The following is a 24,840-nucleotide window of genomic DNA, read 5'->3' as shown; positions in this document are numbered from 1 at the left end:
TAACCAAAGGAAGTTACTTTTAAAGATGCATTTCTGACTGAATTTATGAACATATATATTTATTAGATCATTCTTAGATTATTGCATGATTTGTAAAAATCTCTTTTGTAGATGGAGAAGTTTTGGAAAAGTACAAGTCACGATTACGAGAACTGCTGGTTGGTGTTTCACAGCGTTTGGAAATGGCTGTTGAAAGTAGGTTAACAAACTATGTTACCAGCAAATGCATATGTCCTGTTTACTGATGTGGGTGTGTCATGATAAAAAAAATCACACCATTCTCCTTTTATTGTCATAAGGAAATCATTTAATGGACTTTTAAAAATGTATAAGGAAAAATTAGCTGTTTGAACAAGGATTAATTTGTTAAAAGGAACAACAGTATTAGACTAGAGGGGCTCACAATACTAATGTCAAACATATGATACCAGTTCAAAATTTGAAATACCAATTCAAGTGGCCTGTTTCCAAAAGAATTAACTGTATGAAATTGGATATAAATGTTGGATTTAGAATAAAAAGGAATATTTTTCTAAGAGATAAATTGGCTTTTTGCTGTCCTACATTTTCATTCATTTTTCTTATTATCTGACAATTTAATTCTCAAGTCCCACTGACCAACATAGATGTTACACAGGTATAAGAAATGTATCAGATTTCTAGTCTCATTCATTTAGAGTAGATCCTAAAACAAATATTATGGGGAGGATTTCTAAATGTGAACTCCCACTCTATTTGATATTAAAGCATTCTTGCCAGGTACTTCGGATATTTATGGCCCAAGCCACTCTAACTGTCCTCGACTTTTAACAATGTCCCCAAGAGCAAATCCTTTATATGGGTGGCTGTTTATCAGTAGTAAAGTGCTTATGATAACTGTGCCTTTAGAGAGAGACTTTTAACACAGCACTTGATGGTGTGATACCTATTTGATCTCGTCAACAGCTAATCACACAATGAAAATTACACACCATATACTTGTCATATACACTTCAAGATGAAGTGTGTTATTTTGTAAGAATGTAAGAATTTCTTACAGACCCAAATTTAAATCAAAACTCTCAAAATCTACTTGTTTCAAGATCAAATTTGCGCTGTCTGTCAATCAAGCAAGAGGCAATGTTGTTCAACTGAAAGAAATTTTCAAGACGTCAGAAAGTGATTGATATTGCACACTGCATTAAAGTTCGAATTCATTATTTCTGGATGACTGATGTGCATCCTCACACCAAAAGTAAAGTAAAGTATAATTACAATTGAACTGAATGAACATATTGCCAAGTGTATTTAAGCATATCATTTTTAGTTAAGTTGATTTGAGGCAACACAGTTTCCCTTAATTTTGATGATACTGTTTGTAAACATTATTTAGAACATGCATTATCTGCATATTTGTGTTCCCAAAAGAGTAGGTTGTTACTTGTTGAAAGAGATAGATTTAAATTAATTTTTGGGATTTCAGGTTTTGACAGCAACCCTTGCCAGTCAGCCTCAGATACTTCCCAGAAAGTGAAGAAGCTGGTCTCCAAATTAGTGGAAGAGAGTTTTGGAGAATCCATAGATGTTGTAAGTCTTGGAGTTGCTATCAATAACATCTTGTATTATTAGAATATATGGCTGCAGGTCAATCATGAGTAATTAGTAGACACACATACAACTACTTGTAAATATGTTTTTTAATGGTATATACAAGCTCAACAAAAATTTTATCTATCTAACAAATAAGGACAAATTTACTTGGTTGATGATTAATGAAGACAAACCAGTAATTGTCAAATTGAGTGAATATTTAGTGCAAACTTTCAGAAAAAGAAGTGATGCTTTAAAACTGCAAAAATCATTATAGTTTATTATTCATATATTGGTATAATACTGATACTGTCCATTTACTTGTATATATACATGATTAGCAATTCATATATGTATGTACTTGTTTCCCCAACATGCTGCATCCACATTTCCCCAACATGCTGCATCCACATGCAGTTTGCAGTCTATGTAACCTGTAGTTAACGTTGTAAACTTTCTTTCTTTTTTGAATTTCCTTCTTTATAAACAGTCTTACTGTTATGCCCTCTGGGCCCAAAATTGGAATAAACTTATCTTATCTTATCTTATCTGGTACCAGGGTATACGATTGGCAATTAGGCAAAATTTGTAAAATTTATGTATCTTAAGTTACAAGTGTCATATTAAAATCGCAAGAGAGAGAAAAATTAGCAACACAGTCACATAATTCTTAATATGTCATTCGTAATTCATACAGATTATTTCACGCTGATAATTGAAATAAATGTGTATCAGTATTGCAGATTGTTTCAGATTTATTGTTTACTCTCATGATTTGCCTGTAATTTTAAAATATAATCTACATTTGTCTAATTTGTATGTAAAATCTTTTAATTTCAAAGACTTCCTGATTGCAGGTTTCAAACAATGTTTCATCTATTGAAAAATCATATAAATGCTTCAAAGGCCTCTTGTTGTTAACACAAAAACATGTTTTACGCATCATCATGATGTATTTCATTTGTTTAAAAAATTCTAATGCCCGTAAGGAATTCTTTAGACAACTGCAACAGTAACTGTTGGGAGTAAGCAGGTCTGGTATTGTACCTCAAAAATGTGTAAGCAGTTGATTTATTTGGCAAGGAAACTGTTTCAAACAGTTGATAATTCGTAAAAAATTAAAATTAGGAAGTTGAGATCATAATAGAGGACCATTGAGATATTCATAGTTTCTTAAAATTTGCAAGGTTCCCATTCTGAAATAAAATGTAACCACAAAAATGCGTTCAGGATGACTAAAAATAAAAACTTCATTCAGTGGTCAAATTAGCATTCACATAGAAGTAATTAAGGACAAGTTTGGAGAATCTAATTATCTGATACTTATGAATGGACGTTTCAAATATTTTGCCCTGTGACAAGATTTATGATCAAGTATGAATCATTCACAAGCAGGTGCCATCCCAAAATTCCGTTAGATGAATATCTTTTCAATTTCAAAAATGATACAAGTATGTCAAATGATAATTTCAGAATTCTTCAGTGTGTTATGTACAGCCATGTAAGATTCATAGGATTTCTCTTGACAATATTAAACCAATGAGGACTATTGCATGATGCCCCAATAACTGCCATAAGCCTTATAATACAAGTATATTGGAATGTTTAACATCACCTTTGTATATTTTTTTAAATTACCCCCCCCCCCCCCCCCCCCAAGGTAATCATTGTTTTTGTCCTATTTGTCTGTACATCCATTACATAGTTTGTTTCTCCTGCAATACCAAGTGTAGTTTTGCAAGATACTTTTAGATCAGATTGGCATGAAATTTGACAGGGATGTTGGGGGGGGGGGGGGGGGGGGGGGGGCTTGGGAAGTAAGCAAATGAGAGGTGGGGAGATATATTTTTTATCATAAAAATCAAGAACTAGTTTAATTCAGGTTTAATATCCCAAATTCTTAACCAGCTATGGTGTTATTTCCCCTTGTTTCAATCTTGTTCCAAAGTCTCGGGAAGTAATCGTCGTTGGCGGTTATGTAAGATTTCCTGATTAAGTTGACTTATTCCTATTTAATGTCTACTTTACAGATAAATATTGACGTGTTAAGTTGCCCGGTGTATATTGTCTGTGTACAGGTAGATTGTATCAGCTTGGTAGCGTTGTCATTACCAACTGATGATATCCCTGCATTTTATCTGAAGGGGTTGTATCATAGTTTCGTATGCCCACAATGTTTAATGCATGGTCATACCAAATAAATCAGGATAATTTCTTAGCTTATCTGCTCTGCATATGGACAATGATTGGAAAAGTTGTATACATGCTGAATTTGTAGACATTTTTGTGAGGAATAAGATTGCAGATCAACTAAAATATAATGACAATTTTGATATGACCCCTGAATTATAGCCTATTAATTTGTATGTATTGGTTCATGGCTACACCTGCAATTCAAAGTAAATGGGAAAAACTTGTTACCTGTTTTTAATATAAAGGTAGGACTTGTTACCTATTGTAAATGAAAATGTTGTGAGTCTCTTGATATGAAGAAATTGCTCAATTGATTTGAAGATGGTAATTTGTTCTGCATATTCATTGTTTTATGTGTGTTATGGTATAAAGTATACAATTTATCAATATCTACTTAAACTGAATAATTCTGGAGAGAATTTTCATATGCAGGCCATACTATAAATGAAAAATTTCATGTACTTCATTATTTTAAAGCTAATTGCTTTGTCCTGCTCCCCCCCCCCCCCCCCTCCAAGAAAAACGAAATGCATTTTTTTGCAGATATGACAATTGTTTTGGAAAAAAAATTTCACATAGTTAAATACACAAGATCATCCATTTTTAAAATGATTATTTGTAGACATCTGATGAAGCTGTGTCTGATTTGTCCTCATTATCAGACGATTCTTGTGACAACCAAGTTAAATCATTCGAAGATCAGCTCGCTCATGCTGTGGTAGCCAGGGTAAGTTCATAATCTTTACTACAATACCTCCTGTTGCAGCTGTTCATACTCTTGAATGCGATACCTCATGTTGCACACTGCTGTGGTAGATGTTCATAATCTTGACTGCAATACCTCCCTTTACTCATGCTGTGGTAGATGTTCATACTCTTGACTGCAATATTTCCTGTTGCTCATGTGGTAGATGTTCATACTCTTGACTGCAATACCTCCTGTTGTTCATGCTGTGGTAGCCAGAGTAAGTTCACAATCTGGACTGTATTATCTTCCCTTGCTCATGATATGGTAGACTTGGTTACGTTAACATTGTAGACAGTATTATCTCCCCTTGCTATGGTAATTTGGGTAAGTTCGTAATCTGGACTGCTTTATCTCCCCTTGTTAGTGTTCTGATAGTTTACAATCTGAATGTCATCGTTTCCCTTACTCCAGCAATGTGGACTGCATTATCTCCCCTTGTTAATGTTCTGATAGTTCACAATCTGGATGTCGTTGTTTCCCCCAAGCCACAATCAGGATTGTCTCCCCATCTTGTTGCAATGCATGCATATCTCACAATCCAAAATCTATGCCATAGACTATGGGTAATGTCCATTTACTGGTATTGATGGTGTTGCCATTATCACCATTAATAGAATGATCATTGCTGACTGCCAATTTTGGTGAAGAGGTGTTGCCTGGTCTGCCAACAACATTGCCTCCCGGCCCTAACAGGAAGCGCCCATCATCTACCCTAGAATTTAAATAAAGAAGTAATAAAATGGCCGGTAAATGAAATATTACATTTAACTACAAATAAATCCTTTGACCTAGAAATTTTATTTATATACATGAAGGATTTTGTTTTATAGAATTGAATGAAGTAGATTTATGCCTGTCCCTTGTTTATATTTTGTCACTTAATTGAACCATAATCTGAACTTGGATATTTACTTAGAAAACATATTTGAAGAGTGTCTTAAATCAAAAGATTCCCTCAATGGTGATAAAATGTGGAGGCCACCATGTAGATATTAGATAGGTGTCATAACACCAAAGGACTGAGTGCAAAGAACACCATTCTGTGATCCAAAGAGTTTCGTTTTTGTAATCTTTGGGGGGGAAAATCTGATTTCTTTGTTTTACAGATTAATTTGTCCTTTGATAAAACTTTCGGATGATGTTGAAGTAGTTAAAATTGAATTTTGTGGAAACAGTTGGTCATCAACTATTTTGATATTGTCTTCAACTATTTTATGATTGTGAATGAATTTTCGATAACCACAGCAATGATGAACGCAACAGTTGAATGTTGTGGAGTGTTTTTCACCTACAAAATTGCTTTGGACTGGAGTTGAACAATATCAGAATTCTATGTGATGCATTACAATGATGGACTACACTGCCTTTGAATGACAGACTACACTTCTTGGAGTTTTTGATCATCATGTTGGACACATCAGAAATAATTGTTGTGTGCATTATTGTGCATGTTTACTTTGTTATCTTAACAGTAAGGTCAATTTTTGTGTATTTCCTGTTCAAAAAGAAAATGTCAAGCCTGTAAGGAAATATGTTGAACCATTCAAACGTTATGTCTGTCTCATGATTTTATTTTTTGTAAGTTATGTAACAGGTTGTAAAAATGAATTAAATCTGATTGTTTCCTTTTCTTTTCAGGTACTAGAAAATTTTGGTAGAGATAGAAATATAGACATTCCATTAGACTACATTGATGGTAATGCTTTAACAAATCAAGTGACGGATGGTCGATCTCATGACTCGGACAACAAATCTCACCCCGATCTCACAAGCCGAGGTGCCTCATCAGATGAGGAGAACAGTGTGGTGACTAAAGTTGAGCGCCGCTCGCACTCAGGATACAGCGATTCTGGAAGATTAGACGTTGATGATTTAGATGTTAGTGATTCTGTGAGTGATTCAGAAAATAGGTTACATCCAGCAGATGATAGTGTTTCTAGGGATGTATTAAGACCAGTATGTGGAACCTTAGATGACAGTAGTTTCGAAGTGATAAGTGTAAAAGACTTGGACCTTGAAAATCATGAGGATCTAGTGGCTTGTGAGAAGGTGGATCAGAGAATTTCAGGAGAGGTAGAAGAAGAGGACATAACCACAGAAAGTGTTCACACCAATAACATACATCAGGACTTTGAAGAACTCAGACGTATTGCCAAAGATATCCAATCACCTCGACATGAGCTTCAGACTCATGAAATTCAGGAAGAGATTGAATTTGATGAGGAACCGATTGAACCTGTGACTGTGAATCGTGAGGAATCAAAGAGTGAATTTGTGTCGCGGTTGTCTACCTATGACCGTTTGCATGACACTGAGAAATACTTACTCCCCGACTTCTCAGACGATTATGAAGACAATGAATTTTTCCAAAATGAGGTTGACCCAGATTTGTTATCCATGAATCTTGCTCCGATCCTTGAGGAGGATGAGGAGAATTACCAGGAGGAGGAAAATGAGGAAGAAACTTCTTTAAACTCCAGGTCCACAGAAGGTAAGCACATTAAGTGAGGAAAACTGTGGCCCATCACTTCCTTTATTCTAAGTCAAACTTTACTTAAGCACAATCAAAGACAAATGAAGGAGAAAATTAAATTATGTTGGAAATAAAAAAAAACATGTTTTCTAATACATTTTAGATGCACATGTACATTCATTGGATCTTTTTGTTAAGTTGGCCTTAGTATTAAATTAGTTAGCTTTGGAAGCATTAAATGATATAAGTATAGATTGAAGTGTTTAGATCAATGTACTGTTTGATTTTTTTGTTTTTTTATACAGAGAGGAGTTGGCGTGACAACTGGATCTTTAACCGATCTAACCTCTCTCCATACTCCAGTCTGGGGGGTGGGGGGCTAGCGGGGAGGACCCTGGATGAGGTATACCTTACTGTTCCTCAGCCAGATGATGATATTGCAGCTAGGGTGGGAAACAGGTATGGAAATCATCCAATGAAATTTTACTTTTGTTCAGCCTTGTTAATAAATTTAAATGGTGAAGAATTTATAACTGTGTGGGTAGATGGCTTACTCTATCTGTTTATTACATAGAGTCACTGTGAGGTTTTATAGGGTTTTCGTTCTGTGTTTGATTAGGGTTAAATTATAATACACTCCTAAAGGTGAGCAGCTGCAGACAGGAATGTATACTAGGTGGAATACAAAGTACAAAAGAGAGAGAGAGTTGTTGCAGAAATTTTCCAATTTGATATGACTGCCATGAATAGCTTTGTCTTGAGTAAAACACAATCTTTTTAGTTAAAATTGTTTTAAATTGATTATAATTAACCTTCACATTAGTATTGAAGACATTATTATGGTATGGGTTAAACAAAAAGGACTTTATGTCATGACTTAACTTAATTACTTAGCTAATTAAAGTACCATCTTGTCTCATATTTAGAGTGGTAATGATTCTTTTATTTTGCTATGCTGCACCTTTTTTTAGTGCTGATGAGCAGGCAGATTCCAGGCAAGTGCACTGAGAGTACACATTTTCATCTCACCCTCAACCTGTTTGATTGCTTTTTTGGCACTTTGTCATTTTGTTGTTGTAATTCTTTGTAAACTACCCTCAAATTCTATTAAGGAAATTTTCAAGTGAATTACATGGTGTTGCTCCTCCTTCATGTTTAGACAGTTAAGGTATTCTGTTATCGACATGTGAGATTTTGTTCTAATCTGCCCTTGTCATGCATTTTAAAGACCCCAAAACCTATGCACGTACATTCTTATAGATCTTCACTCACAAATGTTTTATCATTTAGGTAGTTGCACAGATTCAAAAGTATCTAGGAGATAACTAAGTGTTATCATTTAGAATACCCCCTATCCCATACATACATGTTAGTGTAACAGCATATATTTTGTGGCTCAAAATGTTCTGGTTTTTATTGTTGAAAATAGTTTTTGCTCTCATGGGAAGGTAGGTCTTTTACATAACGGTGGAAACTTTATGTGATTTACTTCATATAATGAAAAGAGATACAAAATGATTACGAATATCATGTCCTTCATTGCCATACTCTTGATATGTTTTAACAGGGATGTTGATCAAATGTCTGATGACCTGTCTGAAGGTCACGAAGAAAATTTAATAGATGATGAAGTATCCTTCTTTGCCAAATCTGTGGATGAAATAGCCAGAATCACAACCCGGATGACATCATCATCCCCATACCTCCGCCCATTGTCCTCTACCAGTGTGCAGACAATAGATTCAGACACTTCAATTAGACACACCTCTGTCTCCAAAAAGTCCAGCGCCAGTAGAACTGAGCCCACCTACATAGAGGAACTGATTCCAGCGGAGGGAGATGACCCAAAATTTGATATCCCACCAGAAAGTGTGACAATTAAGGAGGGGGAACCAGCTAAATTTAGCTGCAGAGTCAGTGGAACTGAACCAATAGGTATGCTCTTATTAAGAACAAGTGGACATATACTTTTGCATAGAAATGTAGACAATTACCCCCTGATATACAGCCATAATGTTATAATATACCTGTTAGACAGTAAAATGTCTGGTGTAAATTGTAGCAAATTCTATAGAAAACCAAAAACACATTTTAATTTTTTGCAGGTATTTTCACTCACAAAGAAAACTGTATCACTTATTCAATAATTAACAACCCGATCCATCATGCAACATGCTGTATTTTTTTTAAAAAGTGTTTTGTGTTACAAAATCAATTCAGTCAATTATTTCGTTTGGTAAATGGTCACACCTGCAGAAGGATTTTACTGTTAACAAAGGGAGATAACTCTTTTCAGACGTGATATGGTACAAAGTAGAGGATGGTGATTTACAGCAATTGGAGGATTCAGAGGATTATGAGTTCACTCAGGACAACAACAGACATGGTGCTACGGTGTTCAACACTGCCAAGAGTATGGCAGGACAGCTGATGTGTATGGCCATTAATGAAAAGGCACACTGCTCTCAGTCCTTCATACTCAAAATTAGAAGTAAGTCTTTCCTTGTGTCTGTGATTACCTCTGCCTATGAATAGCATCTCAACACATTGCAGTGAAATTGTGTTTCTCACAAGAATTCCATTTTTGAAACACTGATTTTTATCAATCCTTACGAAAATAGGTATAGTTCTTATCCGTGTATTTCTACTGTAATAATTTGCAGGTAATAACCAAGAAATGAAGAAACCCGAGTTCTTGAAAGAAATTGAAGATCAAGAGGTTAAGGAAGGTCATCATGTCAAATTTAGGGCAAAGGTCAAAGGTTATCCACTTCCAAGAGTTGTCTGGTACAAAGATGGTAACCTGCTGAAAAATGATACAAACTACAAAATAGGTATGTGTCCAATGTCATGTACACAATCAGTGATTCAGAAGTATTTTTTAATATGCACAAAGGGTGTAGAGTTTTGGGAAATTGTTTAAAGTTGGTTTTATTAATAAGTTATATTTTCCTATTTTGCAGAAAAGTTTGGAAATAGAGATTACCTTTTGAATATAGAATATGCAACCCCTGACGATGATGCAGAATATTGGGTTGTTGCCAAAAATGTTGCAGGGGAGACAAAATCCACAGCCCAGTTGATTGTTCAGTCCAAAGAACTCGGTAACAGTCATTGAGATAGTACAGCTATAAGGAATTACTTTTCAGTTGTATCACATGAAAGGAAAACTTCTGTGTAGCTGGATTTTCTTATGGAATTGTGGTAGTGTTAGATACGTGGTTTTCCTACTAGCTCTGGCTAGTGGGTTAACCCTTTAGCTTGATCGGTATGGCACTGTACTGTCATGCCAGAAGTCCTGGGTTTGGTCCTCAGCAGAGGCATATGTACTTGGCTCTCTTACAGAATTCTGTTGCTTATCTTAATGGTTGATATTAGATCACCAAATTTTTAATTCAAAATCATGCATTAGTATTCCTGCATAGAAGTGTTGATATATGTTACTTTACATGTTATACAGATGCCTCCCCCAAGACAAATGTGATGATAAACTCCACACCAATCAAATCCAAGGATGACCAACAACTGTCCAACATGGGGCGAAAGCTGTTCATGACCCACGAGAAAGTCCAGGAGGAAACCCAAAGCATGGTGGAATCTGCCAACAAAGTAAGCATATCTGTAAACTGACAACTTAAAGCACTGGTGTCTGGACATAGTGTTAACACTAACAAAACATGGGTCAACATTTAATGGGCTGGGTGATATTCAATATGATCATTTAATGGTGAAAAAGTTCTACCTCATGCCTGTTGGAGAATTGATTATAGTGTGATTGATAAATTTTGTCTGAAATATAGAGTTCCAATTGAATTGGGTCTTATCTTTGCTTAAGAATTTTAATTCTTATTGATTTAAATAAATTAATGTTAAAAATGATCAAATCAATGCAAGTGCATACCAGTTAAATTGTAACACACATTTAAGTTCTTGTTATACAGCAGTTAATATAACATCATGTTGAATTAGAATATCCCCAAGCAAATTGTGACATTTGAACTCAGGTGGGGCTTCAACCTTCACAAGAAATATCACACAACCTGTCTTTCTTTCTCTCGTGGGTTTGTGGGTGACTAATGCTTCCATTTGCACTAACAGCTGGCAGAAATGCACTCCTCACTGGATCAGTTTGATGCCATGCTCTCCTCATTTGAGGCTGAGATGGAAGTGTGTGAGTCATCAACTCCTCGCCCTCCTCCTCCCTCAGAGTTTGCTGATGAGGATGCTCTGCTTAAGCATGATCTGCGTGAGGGTGTGGAGAGTTATAACAGCATGGTAAGGGCTCAGTGCATGATGGCTTTTGAAAAGGAGAGTGTTTGTGTTTGTATTTAATTTTGCATGTGCATGCACACTGAAAAACTTTCAATCAATGATTTTTTTTTCCCAATTGTTAATGAATTTAAAAGTGATTTAAAATTATGATATACTGATTTGTTAGTACTCGAAAGCAAAATTTTACCAGGGATGCACACTGAGAATGGAGAAACCCTGTTGTTAATATTTCATCTATCTCATATCTGTCAATACTTTTTTGCAATGTGATAAGTGGTATTTTAACCCTTCAGACTTATTATTTAATACAAAGATAGGTGATAGTAAAAGGAAGATGTTTGGAGATTTTGAGATATCAAGGTCACAATAATGCTTATTATTGACATGAATTTACAATGAATTCAAGGCTGACTTTTTAGTTTTCTAATATTTGTTATGGAAACAAAGTTCTAAAATAATATAATTCCAAGAATTAAGAACGTAAATTGTGAATTTTATGTCTATTATTTAAATACTTTATTTGCAGAAGGATGCAGCATCAAATATACGTAATACCACCTCATCTGCCTTACAACTGTTGAAATCCACAGAAAATCTCATCAATACCCAACCAGATGAAGATTTATTTGCAACAAGCTCTCCACAGGAGAGCACACTATCTCCCACATCACAGCAGGACCAGGTTAATAACAATGTCCTTATGGACATTGAAATAAATGCAGAAAATGTTGTATCAGAATCTGTAACAAATGTCCCACACTTTATGAAGTCTAATGAGAAAAATGCAGAAAATATTATATCAGAACCAATAACAAATGTCCCACACCTAGATTTATCTGAACACTCGGAAATGACAGACAATGATCATGTGACCTATGAAACTGTGAAAGAACCTGCCTCAAGGATACTTCAGAAATCTGTGATAGAGACTAGGTTATCCAATGAGGATGAAGAACCATCAGTAGTGAACTTTGGTCCGAAGGAGATATCTGAGGAATTGTATGGACGAGACTTTTATGTGCAGGGTGAGAAGAAAAATTCTCCTCGACACTGGGAGGTTAAAGTACCGCAGTTTTCACCCCGAGGAAGCAGAGTTGTGCCCCAGGAGAGTCTCCAGGCAACTGAGGAGGAGGTGAGTGTTACAGAATTATATATAGATACCGGGGTTTTAGTCCACATTCTGTGTGATATTATTTGTGTAGGTTAAGCACAGGACTATTTTACCCAATAAGATAAAAAGTATCGGACAAGTTTGAAACCTATACAGAGGTTTATGTAATGAACTACTATAATTCAGAACTTTTACAGATTAAGTTATTTCATTCTTCAGATTCATGTAGTAATAAATGTAAGGCCAAATTTTTCATACGCTTAATTGAATCAATTTGAATATATTTTGTATAAAATTGGAAAGTGTAGCATGTTTTGTTGGTCATTTTTGTGCAACAGATATACATTGCATTTGGCCACATCTGTAATTTGGAGGAAAAAATTCAGAACCTAGAATATAGCTTAAAACACACTCCTCTGTCACAAAAGAGAAAACTTGAAGACCTAGAGGATGAAGTGGCTTTAATTGTGGCACACACAAATCTCACGGAACAGCGTGTAAGACATGCATGTTGTCTGGAAATGTCTTGGCTCTGCTCTGTCAATGCATTTGTACTTGTTGTTCATTGACAGAGATCTTTTATAGAATAAATAGTTTTTGATACTCCTAATATGAACTGTTTTTCTGTGTTTGACCTTTCTGAGTGTGCCTTACATATTTATAGTATTGTAAAGTGATTGGTGTTTTGTAACAGCTTGAAGAAATTTTCCTGTGACCTCTTTGTGTATATATATGAATCTTTTTGATTTTGTTGTAATCATATTTTTATTTAGTAGACTACATTAGTGAATGCTGTATAAACATGGGACAGTGTAAATCTGCATTTTTGCTAAAAAAAAATTTACACAATTTAGATGTATCATAGCATGAATGACTGCACAGTTTATAGAGTGCATCATATATTTGCGCCTCATGACAAATCTATTGTTTGTACATTTTTATGCATTGTTTTATTTATATGTAAAGTTGAATCACCTTATATTCTGTACATTGATTAGGTTGTCAATGTGGAGCGACAGTTGGATTTGAACAGCTGTCCGTCTATAACCACTGGACACACAACAGAAGAGAGCATCAGCAGCCTATCCCCAAGTCTCTCCATAGACTCGGGATTTTCCTCCATCCGAGAAAAACCCCAACAGACACAGATGTTTGGTGAGTCCAGTGAGATGGACATTCCAGAGAGTCGCACAGAATTCAACGAGGAAATGGGAGTTGCAGAGCTACCATCTGTGAACCGCCTGAAGGCCCTGTTCAGCACTGGGAAGGGAAACGACTCTTCATCAGTGAAGCGGGTTAGCAGACGTTAACTTTTAGCATGCTGCCAAGTCATAGCTAGTGAAAATGGTGGTGGTTGCTTAATGACTAACAGTCACTTGATTGCTAACAAACATTGTTTAATCGCATCTCAATTGATAATACATATATGTATTCACATTTGTCATAAAATCTTTGGTAGTCACAAAATATTGTGTGTGAATCATACACCTTAAATATGTTTCACAAAAATTGTGTTCACAGAAATTGCATGAAAATCACATGAATGTGTTCACAGAATGATGTTCTTCAAGAAATAAGAATTTATTTTGGATAATGAAATATTTTTTATCTTTCTGATGCTGATAAAGTCAATTTATTTAAAGTTTGATTCGTGATGAAGTTGATTATGGGTTTAATCATTGTGATCAATGAAAGCAAAATTCACCATTCTGTTTTATCTATCTCAGAGGGGGAATTTGTTGGTTTAGATTAGAATTATCCTCCAGTATTCCTTCCCAATTTCCCTATATTAGTCCAACATATCAGTACATGTATATCTATTTTTATGTACTAACATCAAAATCTCTTGAGTAGTAGTTTTCTTTGTAACAAAGAATAATGGATTGGACAAAATATGTCATTGATGACAGTTTTAAATGCTGGTTGAGATTTTCTCTTGTCTCTTCTATTCTTTCTATATGATAGTAATCGGCTTGCTGTGAATATAACTGTAAATTTCTTATTACATGTGCTTATCGCTACCACAGCATCATCTGACAAACTTCAATGCTATCATTAATTACATGTTTTATTCAAGTAAGTATTAGATTTACCATGCTGATATCATAATATATTGGCATATGAATCTCGTGATATGAAGATGTGAAATACTAGTCACATTCATGGTGCTATTTAACCATTGTACAATAAATAACTTAAATTATCATGGACAATGAATAGCTAATATATTTGTATTGTTAGAGTAGTGTTGGTGCTTGTTAAGATTAAATATGTCACATGTTGTTAAAAAGTTTCCTTGTTACAATTGTTCTTCATTTCTTAATAAAACAATTTTAATCCAGGTGCTATGTGCTCTATTCTTGCTTAGTTGTATTATCTCCCTTGGAAATATACCATGTTCTTGTATCTCACTATCTGTAAATTTTCAACCAAAAAAAATATTTTTTGACAGAACATCCATTGCTTTTTTATGTATACCCAAGTACAACTAAGACCACTTGCATGCATGCCTAACTTTTGAAACATAATTTGCAGTTTGAAAATGTTCTAGACTCAGGGGTGAGTAGATAATATTACACAACGCATAGAAGTGTGCTTCTAAACTTAATCTCTGTACTGAAGCAGTTTGAATTTCATGCTACAATGCTATATACAAACTTACTCTTTTTAAATGCTGTAAAAGTGTGCCTCAATAGATGTAGAGCTTTGCTGTATTTTGCAACTTTTAGAATAATTGTAGTTTTTTTTTTCTTTGGAAAGTGGGGGGGGGGGGGGACATTCAAGAGAGTTTTATCAATATCAGATCAATCTTGCAATATGATTTCAACAGTTTGAAGTTTCATATGATTCTGGTTCCAATTAAAGAATTTTTTTTCCATTGTAAGATTATCCTGGGAACATATAATGATAATGTGAAATACTTTTGAGAGAAAATCATTTGCTCTTTATGCTGTAAACAAATATTTATTCATGAGCAAACAGTTTCCATGGTTATTTTGTCATCACAAACTGTCCAAGAAAGCAGACCTACATAATGAATGCAGTTCATGCTGAAGGGCATTTCCCATCGGTGAATAAAAGTTGTAACAAAAAATTGTTGGAATACAGTTTTATTTTTAAATTCGTATGCAGTATGTACGGCAAGTTTACAGGAAATCTGACAGATGCTTGGAAATCTGACAGTGGTTTGAATTAAAATGAAAATAACAATGCTTGTCAGTTTTTGGACAGATGGGTGATACTAACAGAAGTACAGGGGACACTAAAATTTCCAATAATGGAAGGTTTTAAAAGCAAAATTCTACAATGCTCTATAAAGGTCGAAAGAATGAGTGTAGCATGAAATCCTGAACCAAGGAATTAGAACTTGATCGATCTAGTAGTTGAATTTCATACTGGTTTTTTTTTATGTGTCAGTTTTGTAGTAATTTTTCATTCATCTAGCATTTACTTTAAATTCACATTTTTAGTACATTGTATTAGTGAATTCTCTCTTTAAATCATAATGTTACAAGAAATTGCACAGTCACTTCTCCACATGTATCTACATTTCCCCACTTAGATCTGTTTTATTCTGCAAAGAAATCAAAACTTTTTTTCCCTTCCTTTTGCTTTATTTTTTTTAATTGACAGATTGATTTGTTTTAAGTTTGAAATTAAAAGCTTTTGGAAAGTTCAGCCATAAGAAACAGTCAACAAACTTTAAGATTATGTAGCATGGTGACTCAGCTAGATCTTATTATGAGGATAATTGTTTTTTCTTTTCTTTTTTCGTTTGGCATCACTTGGTAGAACAAAAATAAATTAGCATTACTTGTCTTATTTTCTTCATGAGTCAGAATCTATCTAGTTCTAATTCCAGTAGAAGTTAATACTGTGGAGAGAGTTTAACAATTTAACGTTTAAATGTAAGTTGTACTAAGGTTTTCTTTCAGGTTACAGGTTGGTACATGTATAAACGAACCCAGTTGTTCTTAACTAGTTTCATGTTCATTATTTTGACTACTAGTATATATAGTATATTATCAAAAATATCTATTATTACAGATATATTATTGATAATAAATATCTATTTATGAATACATACCCCTATACAGTGTATCCATTAAAATACATGAAAAATTTCAACAGTCAACTAGCGTCTTATTTGTAAAGTTTTCTCAAATCGTTTATATTTATTTGAATATTGGAATAATGTTATTTCATAAAACATCTAAAATTTAGCACCAAAAAAAAATATTCCCAAATCTGTAAGGGTTTTAAGAAAAATGTTTTAATGTTTCAGGATATCACTAAAGTACAATCTGAAATGATCTAAATATGATCTTTTTTCAATATGCCATTTACAGGTACACAGCATAACTGGTCGTAGTGTCCCCAAAGAGAAACTTGAAAAATACAGGAACTCCTCATCCCCCATGACAAAACCTATTCAATCCCCAGATGCATCTACCCCAGGAAAGAGTACTTTGACTGTGACCTTGAGCTCAAAACATCCAGGGACAAAACAGATTAATGCTGAACCCACCCAGATCTTTCCTGAAAAGAAAGGAGAATTTTTCCCTGAATTTTCACATGAGAAATCTTGGAGTGACACTGTCAAGTCTACAAAGGTAGTAACTAGTACAAAAACCAAAGCTGCCCCTCCACCTCCTTTATCACAAACTAATCAGCCAACAACTGCAGGGTCAAGGACACATGATCAGAGTGACACTGGGTCAAGGTCAAATGTGCAGTCCCATAATGCACCTAAAGCATCATCTTCAGTTTCTCAACCTAAAGGCAAAACAAGAATAAGGTTCGGGTGTACAACGGCTAGAGCCTCATTCTGGGAGAAGCGTATTCATGGAGAAGAAACGAAAGAGGAAGACTTTCCAGATATGGTTGAACATGTTGATGAATAAATGACAATTTTTTTATGAAATCAGGGAACAGGACTCGTACATTCTACATTATATAACATAGTATAACCTAATACTAATACATTCGTAACACTCATTTCTGCTGAATATATTCTTATAGATATTATATGTCTTGCTGTGGAATGAGACAAACTATTCATAAAATATCCTATGACAATATATGCAATATTATTGGTTTAACATATTACTGAGTACCTTATTTTTATATTGGATATAATCAGCACGATACTGTCATTTAACTAGGCTAATCGGTGCATATTTTTCTTTGTTCACCTGATTTACACTGTAATGGAGGGTTTGTACAAGGAGAAGGGTCCAGGACTGGTATTCTGGTGCACTGTGATGTAGTATTGAAGTGGAAAGTTGTATTAATATTTTGTATGTATTTTCTTCCCCAACTACATACTAAGTACATGTAGATGTTAACAGAGTTCAAAGATAAACTGTTAACTTCATTTTTATTTTATTTTTTACTGGAAATGAATTATTTTCAACTGCTGTGAATTTGTGTACATATAATATGAAAATTTCTATTGTACTCTTGATTGTTCAATGTCTATTGTTATTTATAACCAATGATATTTTCTCTTACATCTTGATATTATACATTCCTATGGGTATCATGTTAACTAGCCTTTGATTGATTCATATCATTGTACTTTTTATCACATTGATACATATCAATCAAACTTTCAGAAAATAGATACTTCTACTATATGATATAAAGTGCAATACATACATTTAAATTTTCATTAAAATAATATTTTTCAGTACAATTTTGGTTGTTTCTTTTGAATTTTTAGAGGATGCATTAAATATGGAGATTTCACACCTTAGTATAAATCACTGTAGATATGTAATGTGATAAATCCAACGATTCAAGTTATTGGTAGCCGGTTAATTTTTTACAATCTTAGGAAGGGTATTTTGTGGCACTATGAGTTAGTGGATGCAGGTTGGAATCCATGGTTGATATGGGAATTTTTTTTTCTTCAAATCAGAAAGTTGTCATTAGTCCTCATTGAAGTGGACAAATATAACCTTTGTTGAATTCAAGAATAGGTAGGACACTGATCATGTGATTGGCATTGGCTGTTGTCGCTTTACTAGCTATGACATTGTAGCCTACTAAACTATGTCACATCTTATAGTAACCTATAACCTATGATGTAATATTTGTACATTGTGATGTCACATTTGTGCAAATAAGTTTTTGTTTTTAGACTGATGGGGGTTGGGGTACTACATTGGGTGGGGGGGTTCAAATGGGAGTAGGGGCTAATTAACATAGAACTCTGAGGAAAAAAATTAATTTCAAAATTCAACAGATATAACTTGACAAATATAATAGAGTCCTGGGGTCTTCAGAAATGAAAAGAGAATGACAGGTACTACAAACTAATATGTGAGTCATGGGACTCCAGTGACCTTTGACCATGAGCATAGAAAGTGATATATCCTGATAACTGAGACTAATAATGACATGGGATCGTTAGAAATGATAAAGAGGATGATGCATAGGACCTACAAACTAGTATATAGGTCAAGTGTCTCCCTTGACCTCTGACCTTGGAACATATAAAATTGGTGTTAAGAGAGGATGACGAGACCTACAAACTAGAATCAAGGTCAAGAGACTCCAGTGAGTTTGATCTTGATCATAAAAACTTGTAGAACCGAGACTGATAAGGACATTGGATATTCAGAAATGATGAGATGTTGGGACCTACAAAATAGGATCAAGGTCAAGTGAGGCCAGTTTTACTAAAAGAAAAAGGAGGGTTTTGGAAATTTTTCAAAACCAAGGTCTTGTGACTTAGATTTTTTAAATAGAATTAGTAAGGATTTTGTGCAAGGGGAAATAGTAGTATGGGGGGGGGGGGGGGGCATTTTATACAGCCAGTACTTCGTTTGGGAGACTTTATAATCAGCAGATTATAATTATATATTGTGCATCATATTTTTGTGTAAACCACAAAATCTGAAAAGATGCAGAAAAAAATATTTAAAGGGTATCTATTCCCTGTAGTCTGTAGATTTCTGACAGACATCAATTTTAGAGAAAGTCTAAAGGGACTAATAATTAATGTTAATCAATTTTCAATCAAGGTAACTCCTCTATGCCTGTAATGCCCATCCTCCTCACATACTTTGAACATGTTTATATTGAGTGTCCCCTACTACCAAGTACGAGAAAATTTTATTGAGAAATTCTTCTTCCATGTCATTGTTCTGCCTATCCTTATAGGTTTGCACCTGTAGTCAAGTGTTGCCCATGCAAAAACCCTTTGCTTGACAGTCATCAAACTTTTTATTCACAGGTTTCCCCTTGAGAGTAGATAAACCCCAATTGATATTGATGTCACAAGGCTTAGGATCAATCTACTTTAGACATAGGAATATACTGTCTTTTAGCCATCAAACTTGGTACATGGGTTTCCCAGAAGAAGTAAATGTTCCCTATTGATTTTGAGGCCAGAAGGTCAAACTGGACATAGTAAGATATTGTCTGCTCAATATCTTGAAAACCCTTTGCTTGACAGTCATCAAACTCAGTACACTGGTTTTACCCAAGGAGTAGATGACCTATTGATTTTGAGGTCAAGGGTCCAACTACTCTGGACATAGGAAAATACTGTCCACTCGATATCTTGTGAAACCTTTGATGACGGACATCAAAATTGGTACACTGGTACCCCTAAAGAGTTGATGACCTCCAGTGGTTTTTAAATCAAAAGGTTGGGACTCGATTGACTAGTTATTTGGAAATTCATTGCCCCCCCCCCCCCCCCCCCCCCCTATATATTTCTCTAATATTTCTATATAACGAGGAGACAAATTGCACGCATTATCATAATGTACATAAAGTCCTCCCAGATTCCAGGGCAATATATAATGATAAAGTAAAATGTATTTTGAGAACACATCTTGTTTTATACTGCTCTTCCATTATTTTCATATCCAAATAAAGACTGCCCCCTTACTATATTTGTTAAGTAGTAATTAGAAAGTCTGCTGAAGTTATTCAATATTGACTCCATTAATGAAGGACGAGAGCCCAACTCCCTTGATTTAAGTAATGGAGGCATGGACAAAAATAGTTTCCGAGATCATTGTAGATGCTCTCCCACTCACATGATTTAGGATGTTGTTTTTTCTCCTTTAATGCTCGTCAAGAATTCAGACAAGGTGTATTCTCCTCTGGCTGCCCTCCCCAAACCTCTTTGAAAACGATGCGATGTGCCTGTACATGTTTTTCTACAACATGAATGCCTCCAAAAGTAGAAAAGAACCAATAAAATTCTGACCTTGAAAAATTTATCAAGCAAATAAATGGACAAGAACAGGGCCTGGACAGTGGATCCATTATAAGGTTAATTTGCAGTATATTTCTAATGTTACATATCATAGGTATTCTACAGGCCCTGTTCTGTAGGTCGACTCAAAAATGGAAAACCAACATCAGTGAAAATGCTTCTGTATTTATGGTCGACTAGTTTCAACCTCGGGTAGCCATCACCAGAGCAAGGTTCTGATGAACTAGTAGATATTGCAGCACTTCACATCTTAAATTGTTAGATGTGCGCGTGCATTCAAGATCATAGCAGCTAGGCTAGGTCAGATTCCAAACCCTGTTTGAATGAGCTACTCAATTACTCACTATGGATGATATTGAAAGTAAATTGAAAAATAAACCCAGACAAAATTTTAAAATGAATTACAGCATCATATAACAAGAGGCCCATGGGCCACATCGCTCACCTGAGTCACCTTGGTCCATGTCAGAAGATTTTCCATATCTATTTGCATGTAAAACCGTAGTCCCTATTATGGCCCAAACCTTCCCCTGGAGCCCATGGTTTTTGCAAACTTGAATCTACACTATGTCAGAAAGCTTTCATGTAAATGTGAACTTCTTTGGCCCAATGGTTCTTGAGAAGACTTTTAAAGATTTTCCCTATATATTTGTATGTAAAACTTTGATCCCCTATTGTGGCCCCATCCTACCCCAGGGGGGCATGATTTTAACAAACCTGAATCTGCACTATATCAGAAAGCTTTCATATAAATCTCAGCTTTTCTGTCTTAGTGGTTCTGGGAAGAAGATTTTTAAAGATTTTTCCTATATATTTGTATGTAAAACTTTGATCCCCTATTGTGGCCCCATCCGACCCCCGGGGGCCATGATCTTAACAATTTATAATCTGCACTATATCAGGAAGCTTTCATATAAACCTCAGCTTTTCTGGCTCAGTGGTTCTTGAGAAGAAGATTTTAAAAGATTTTTCCTATAAATTTGTATGTAAAACTTTGATGCCCCCCTTGAGGCCCCATCCAATCCCCGGGGTCCATGATTTTAACAAACTTGAATCTGCACTATATCAAAAAAACAAAAAAAAAACAAACTTTGACCCCCTATTGTGGCCCCATCCAACCCCCGGGGCCATGATTTTAACCATTTAGAATCTGTACTATATCAGGAAGCTTTCATATAAACCTCAGCTTTTCTGGCTCAGTGGCTCTTGAGAAGAAGATTTTAAAAGATTTTTCCTATAAATTTGTATGTAAAACTTTGATGCCCCCCTTGAGGCCCCATCCAATCCCCGGGGTCCATGATTTTAACAAACTTGAATCTGCACTATATCAACAACAAAAAAACCAACAAAAAAAAACCAAAAAAAAACTTTGACCCCCTATTGTGGCCCCATCCAACCCCCGGGGGCCATGATTTTAACAATTTAGAATCTGTACTATATCAGGAAGCTTTCATATAAATCTCAGCTTTTCTGGCTCAGTGGTTCTTGGGGAAAAGATTTTTCCTATATATCTGTATGTAAAACTTTGACCCCCTATTGTGGCCCCATCCGACCCCCGGGGGCCATGATTTTAACAATTTAGAATCTGTACTATATCAGGAAGCTTTCATATAAACCTCAGCTTTTCTGGCTCAGTGGTTCTTGGGAAGAAGATTTTTAAAGATTTTCCCTATATATTTGTATGTAAAACTTTGATCCCCTATTGTGGCCCCATCCGATCCCCGGGGGCCATGATTTTAACAATTTAGAATCTGCATTATATAAGGAAGCTTTCATATAAATCTCAGCTTTTCTGTCTTAGTGGTTCTGGGAAGAAGATTTTTAAAGATTTTTCCTATATATTTGTATGTAAAACTTTGATCCCCTATTGTGGCCCCATCCGACCCCCGGGGGCCATGATCTTAACAATTTATAATCTGCACTATATCAGGAAGCTTTCATATAAACCTCAGCTTTTCTGGCTCAGTGGTTCTTGAGAAGAAGATTTTAAAAGATTTTTCCTATAAATTTGTATGTAAAACTTTGATGCCCCCCTTGAGGCCCCATCCAATCCCCGGGGTCCATGATTTTAACAAACTTGAATCTGCACTATATCAAAAAAACAAAAAAAAAACAAACTTTGACCCCCTATTGTGGCCCCATCCAACCCCCGGGGCCATGATTTTAACCATTTAGAATCTGTACTATATCAGGAAGCTTTCATATAAACCTCAGCTTTTCTGGCTCAGTGGCTCTTGAGAAGAAGATTTTAAAAGATTTTTCCTATAAATTTGTATGTAAAACTTTGAGGCCCCATCCAATCCCCGGGGTCCATGATTTTAACAAACTTGAATCTGCACTATATCAACAACAAAAAACCAACCAAAAAAAACCAAAAAAAAAACCAAAAAAAAACTTTGACCCCCTATTGTGGCCCCATCCAACCCCCGGGGGCCATGATTTTAACAATTTAGAATCTGTACTATATCAGGAAGCTTTCATATAAATCTCAGCTTTTCTGGCTCAGTGGTTCTTGGGGAAAAGATTTTTAAAGATTTTTCCTATATATCTGTATGTAAAACTTTGACCCCCTATTGTGGCCCCATCCGACCCCCGGGGGCCATGATTTTAACAATTTAGAATCTGTACTATATCAGGAAGCTTTCATATAAACCTCAGCTTTTCTGGCTCAGTGGTTCTTGGGAAGAAGATTTTTAAAGATTTTCCCTATATATTTGTATGTAAAACTTTGACCCCCTATTGTGGCCCCATCCGACCCCCGGGGGCCATGATTTTAACAATTTAGAATCTGCATTATATAAGGAAGCTTTCATATAAATCTCAGCTTTTCTGTCTTAGTGGTTCTGGGAAGAAGATTTTTAAAGATTTTTCCTATATATTTGTATGTAAAACTTTGACCCCCTATTGTGGCCCCATCCAACCCCCGGGGGCCATGATTTTAACAATTTAGAATCTGTACTATATCAGGAAGCTTTCATATAAACCTCAGCTTTTCTGGCTCAGTGGCTCTTGAGAAGAAGATTTTAAAAGATGTTTCCTATAAATTTGTATGTAAAACTTTGATGCCCCCCTTGAGGCCCCATCCAATCCCCGGGGTCCATGATTTTAACAAACTTGAATCTGCACTATATCAACAACAAAAAAACAACAACAAAAACCCCAAAAAAAACCCAAAAAAAACTTTGACCCCCTATTGTGGCCCCATCCAACCCCCGGGGGCCATGATTTTAACAATTTAGAATCTGTACTATATCAGGAAGCTTTCATATAAATCTCAGCTTTTCTGGCTCAGTGGTTCTTGGGGAAAAGATTTTTAAAGATTTTTCCTATATATCTGTATGTAAAACTTTGACCCCCTATTGTGGCCCCATCCGACCCCCGGGGGCCATGATTTTAACAATTTAGAATCTGTACTATATCAGGAAGCTTTCATATAAACCTCAGCTTTTCTGGCTCAGTGGTTCTTGGGAAGAAGATTTTCCCTATATATTTGTATGTAAAACTTTGATCCCCTATTGTGGCCCCATCCGATCCCCGGGGGCCATGATTTTAACAATTTAGAATCTGCATTATATAAGGAAGCTTTCATATAAATCTCAACTTTTCTGGCTCAGTGGTTCTTGAGAAGAAGATTTTCCCTATATATTAGTATGTAAAACTTTGATCCCCTATTGTGGACCCATCCGACCCCCGGGGGCCATGATTTTAACAATTTAGAATTTGCATTATATCAGGAAGCTTTCATATAAATCTCAACTTTTCTGGCTCAGTGGTTCTTGAGAAGAAGATTTTTAAAGATTTTCCCTATATATTTGTATGTAACACTTTGATCCCCTATTGTGGCCCCATCCGACCACCGGGGGCCATGATTTTAACAATTTAGGATCTGCATTATATCAGCAAGCTTTCATATAAATTTCAGCTTTTCTGGCTCAGTGGTTCTTGAGAAGAGTTTTAAAGATTTTCCCTATATATTTGTATGTAAAACTTTGATCCCCTATTGTGGCCCCATCCGACCCCCGGGGGCCATGATTTTAACAATTTAGAATCTGCAATATATACGGAAGCTTTCATATAAATCTCAGCTTTTCTGGCTCAGTGGTTCTTGAGAAGAAGATTTTTAAAGATTTTCCCTATATATTTGTATGTAACACTTTGATCCCCTATTGTGGCCCCATCCGACCCCCGGGGGCCATGATTTTAACAATTTAGAATCTGCATTATATAAGGAAGTT

General features: G+C 35.3%; 1 protein-coding gene across 20 annotated transcripts in view; it reads left to right on the top strand.

Annotated features, from left to right (window-relative positions):
- LOC125667072 (titin homolog) overlaps positions 1 to 18,064 on the top strand; it is a 79,515-nt gene extending 61,451 nt beyond the window's left edge. For 5 of the 20 annotated variants that reach the window (XM_048900391.2, XM_048900396.2, XM_048900392.2 and 2 more), the window contains 17 exons: positions 112 to 195; positions 1,463 to 1,566; positions 4,385 to 4,489; positions 6,149 to 7,001; positions 7,289 to 7,442; positions 7,955 to 7,978; positions 8,551 to 8,918; positions 9,280 to 9,474; positions 9,647 to 9,817; positions 9,947 to 10,087; positions 10,444 to 10,592; positions 11,082 to 11,258; positions 11,782 to 12,387; positions 12,705 to 12,863; positions 13,365 to 13,661; positions 14,902 to 14,925; positions 16,716 to 18,064. In XM_048900391.2, coding sequence (XP_048756348.2) covers positions 112 to 195; positions 1,463 to 1,566; positions 4,385 to 4,489; positions 6,149 to 7,001; positions 7,289 to 7,442; positions 7,955 to 7,978; positions 8,551 to 8,918; positions 9,280 to 9,474; positions 9,647 to 9,817; positions 9,947 to 10,087; positions 10,444 to 10,592; positions 11,082 to 11,258; positions 11,782 to 12,387; positions 12,705 to 12,863; positions 13,365 to 13,661; positions 14,902 to 14,925; positions 16,716 to 17,270 — 4,166 coding nt within the window. In that variant the 3' untranslated portion in view covers positions 17,271 to 18,064. Of the gene's footprint in view, positions 1 to 111; positions 196 to 1,462; positions 1,567 to 4,384; positions 4,490 to 6,148; positions 7,002 to 7,288; positions 7,443 to 7,954; positions 7,979 to 8,550; positions 8,919 to 9,279; positions 9,475 to 9,646; positions 9,818 to 9,946; positions 10,088 to 10,443; positions 10,593 to 11,081; positions 11,259 to 11,781; positions 12,388 to 12,704; positions 12,864 to 13,364; positions 14,712 to 14,901; positions 14,926 to 16,715 lie in introns of those variants that run through there. The other 15 variants (XM_056154115.1, XM_056154114.1, XM_056154121.1 and 12 more) reach the window with 12 other exon arrangements.
- The last annotated feature ends 6,776 nt before the right edge of the window (positions 18,065 to 24,840 follow it).

The sequence above is a fragment of the Ostrea edulis genome, chromosome 2, assembly GCF_947568905.1.
Source record: "Ostrea edulis chromosome 2, xbOstEdul1.1, whole genome shotgun sequence".
NCBI classification, from domain to species: Eukaryota; Metazoa; Mollusca; class Bivalvia; order Ostreida; family Ostreidae; genus Ostrea; species Ostrea edulis.
The sequence above is the reverse complement of the archived record's forward strand: the minus strand, read 5'-3'. Positions and strand labels throughout refer to the sequence as shown.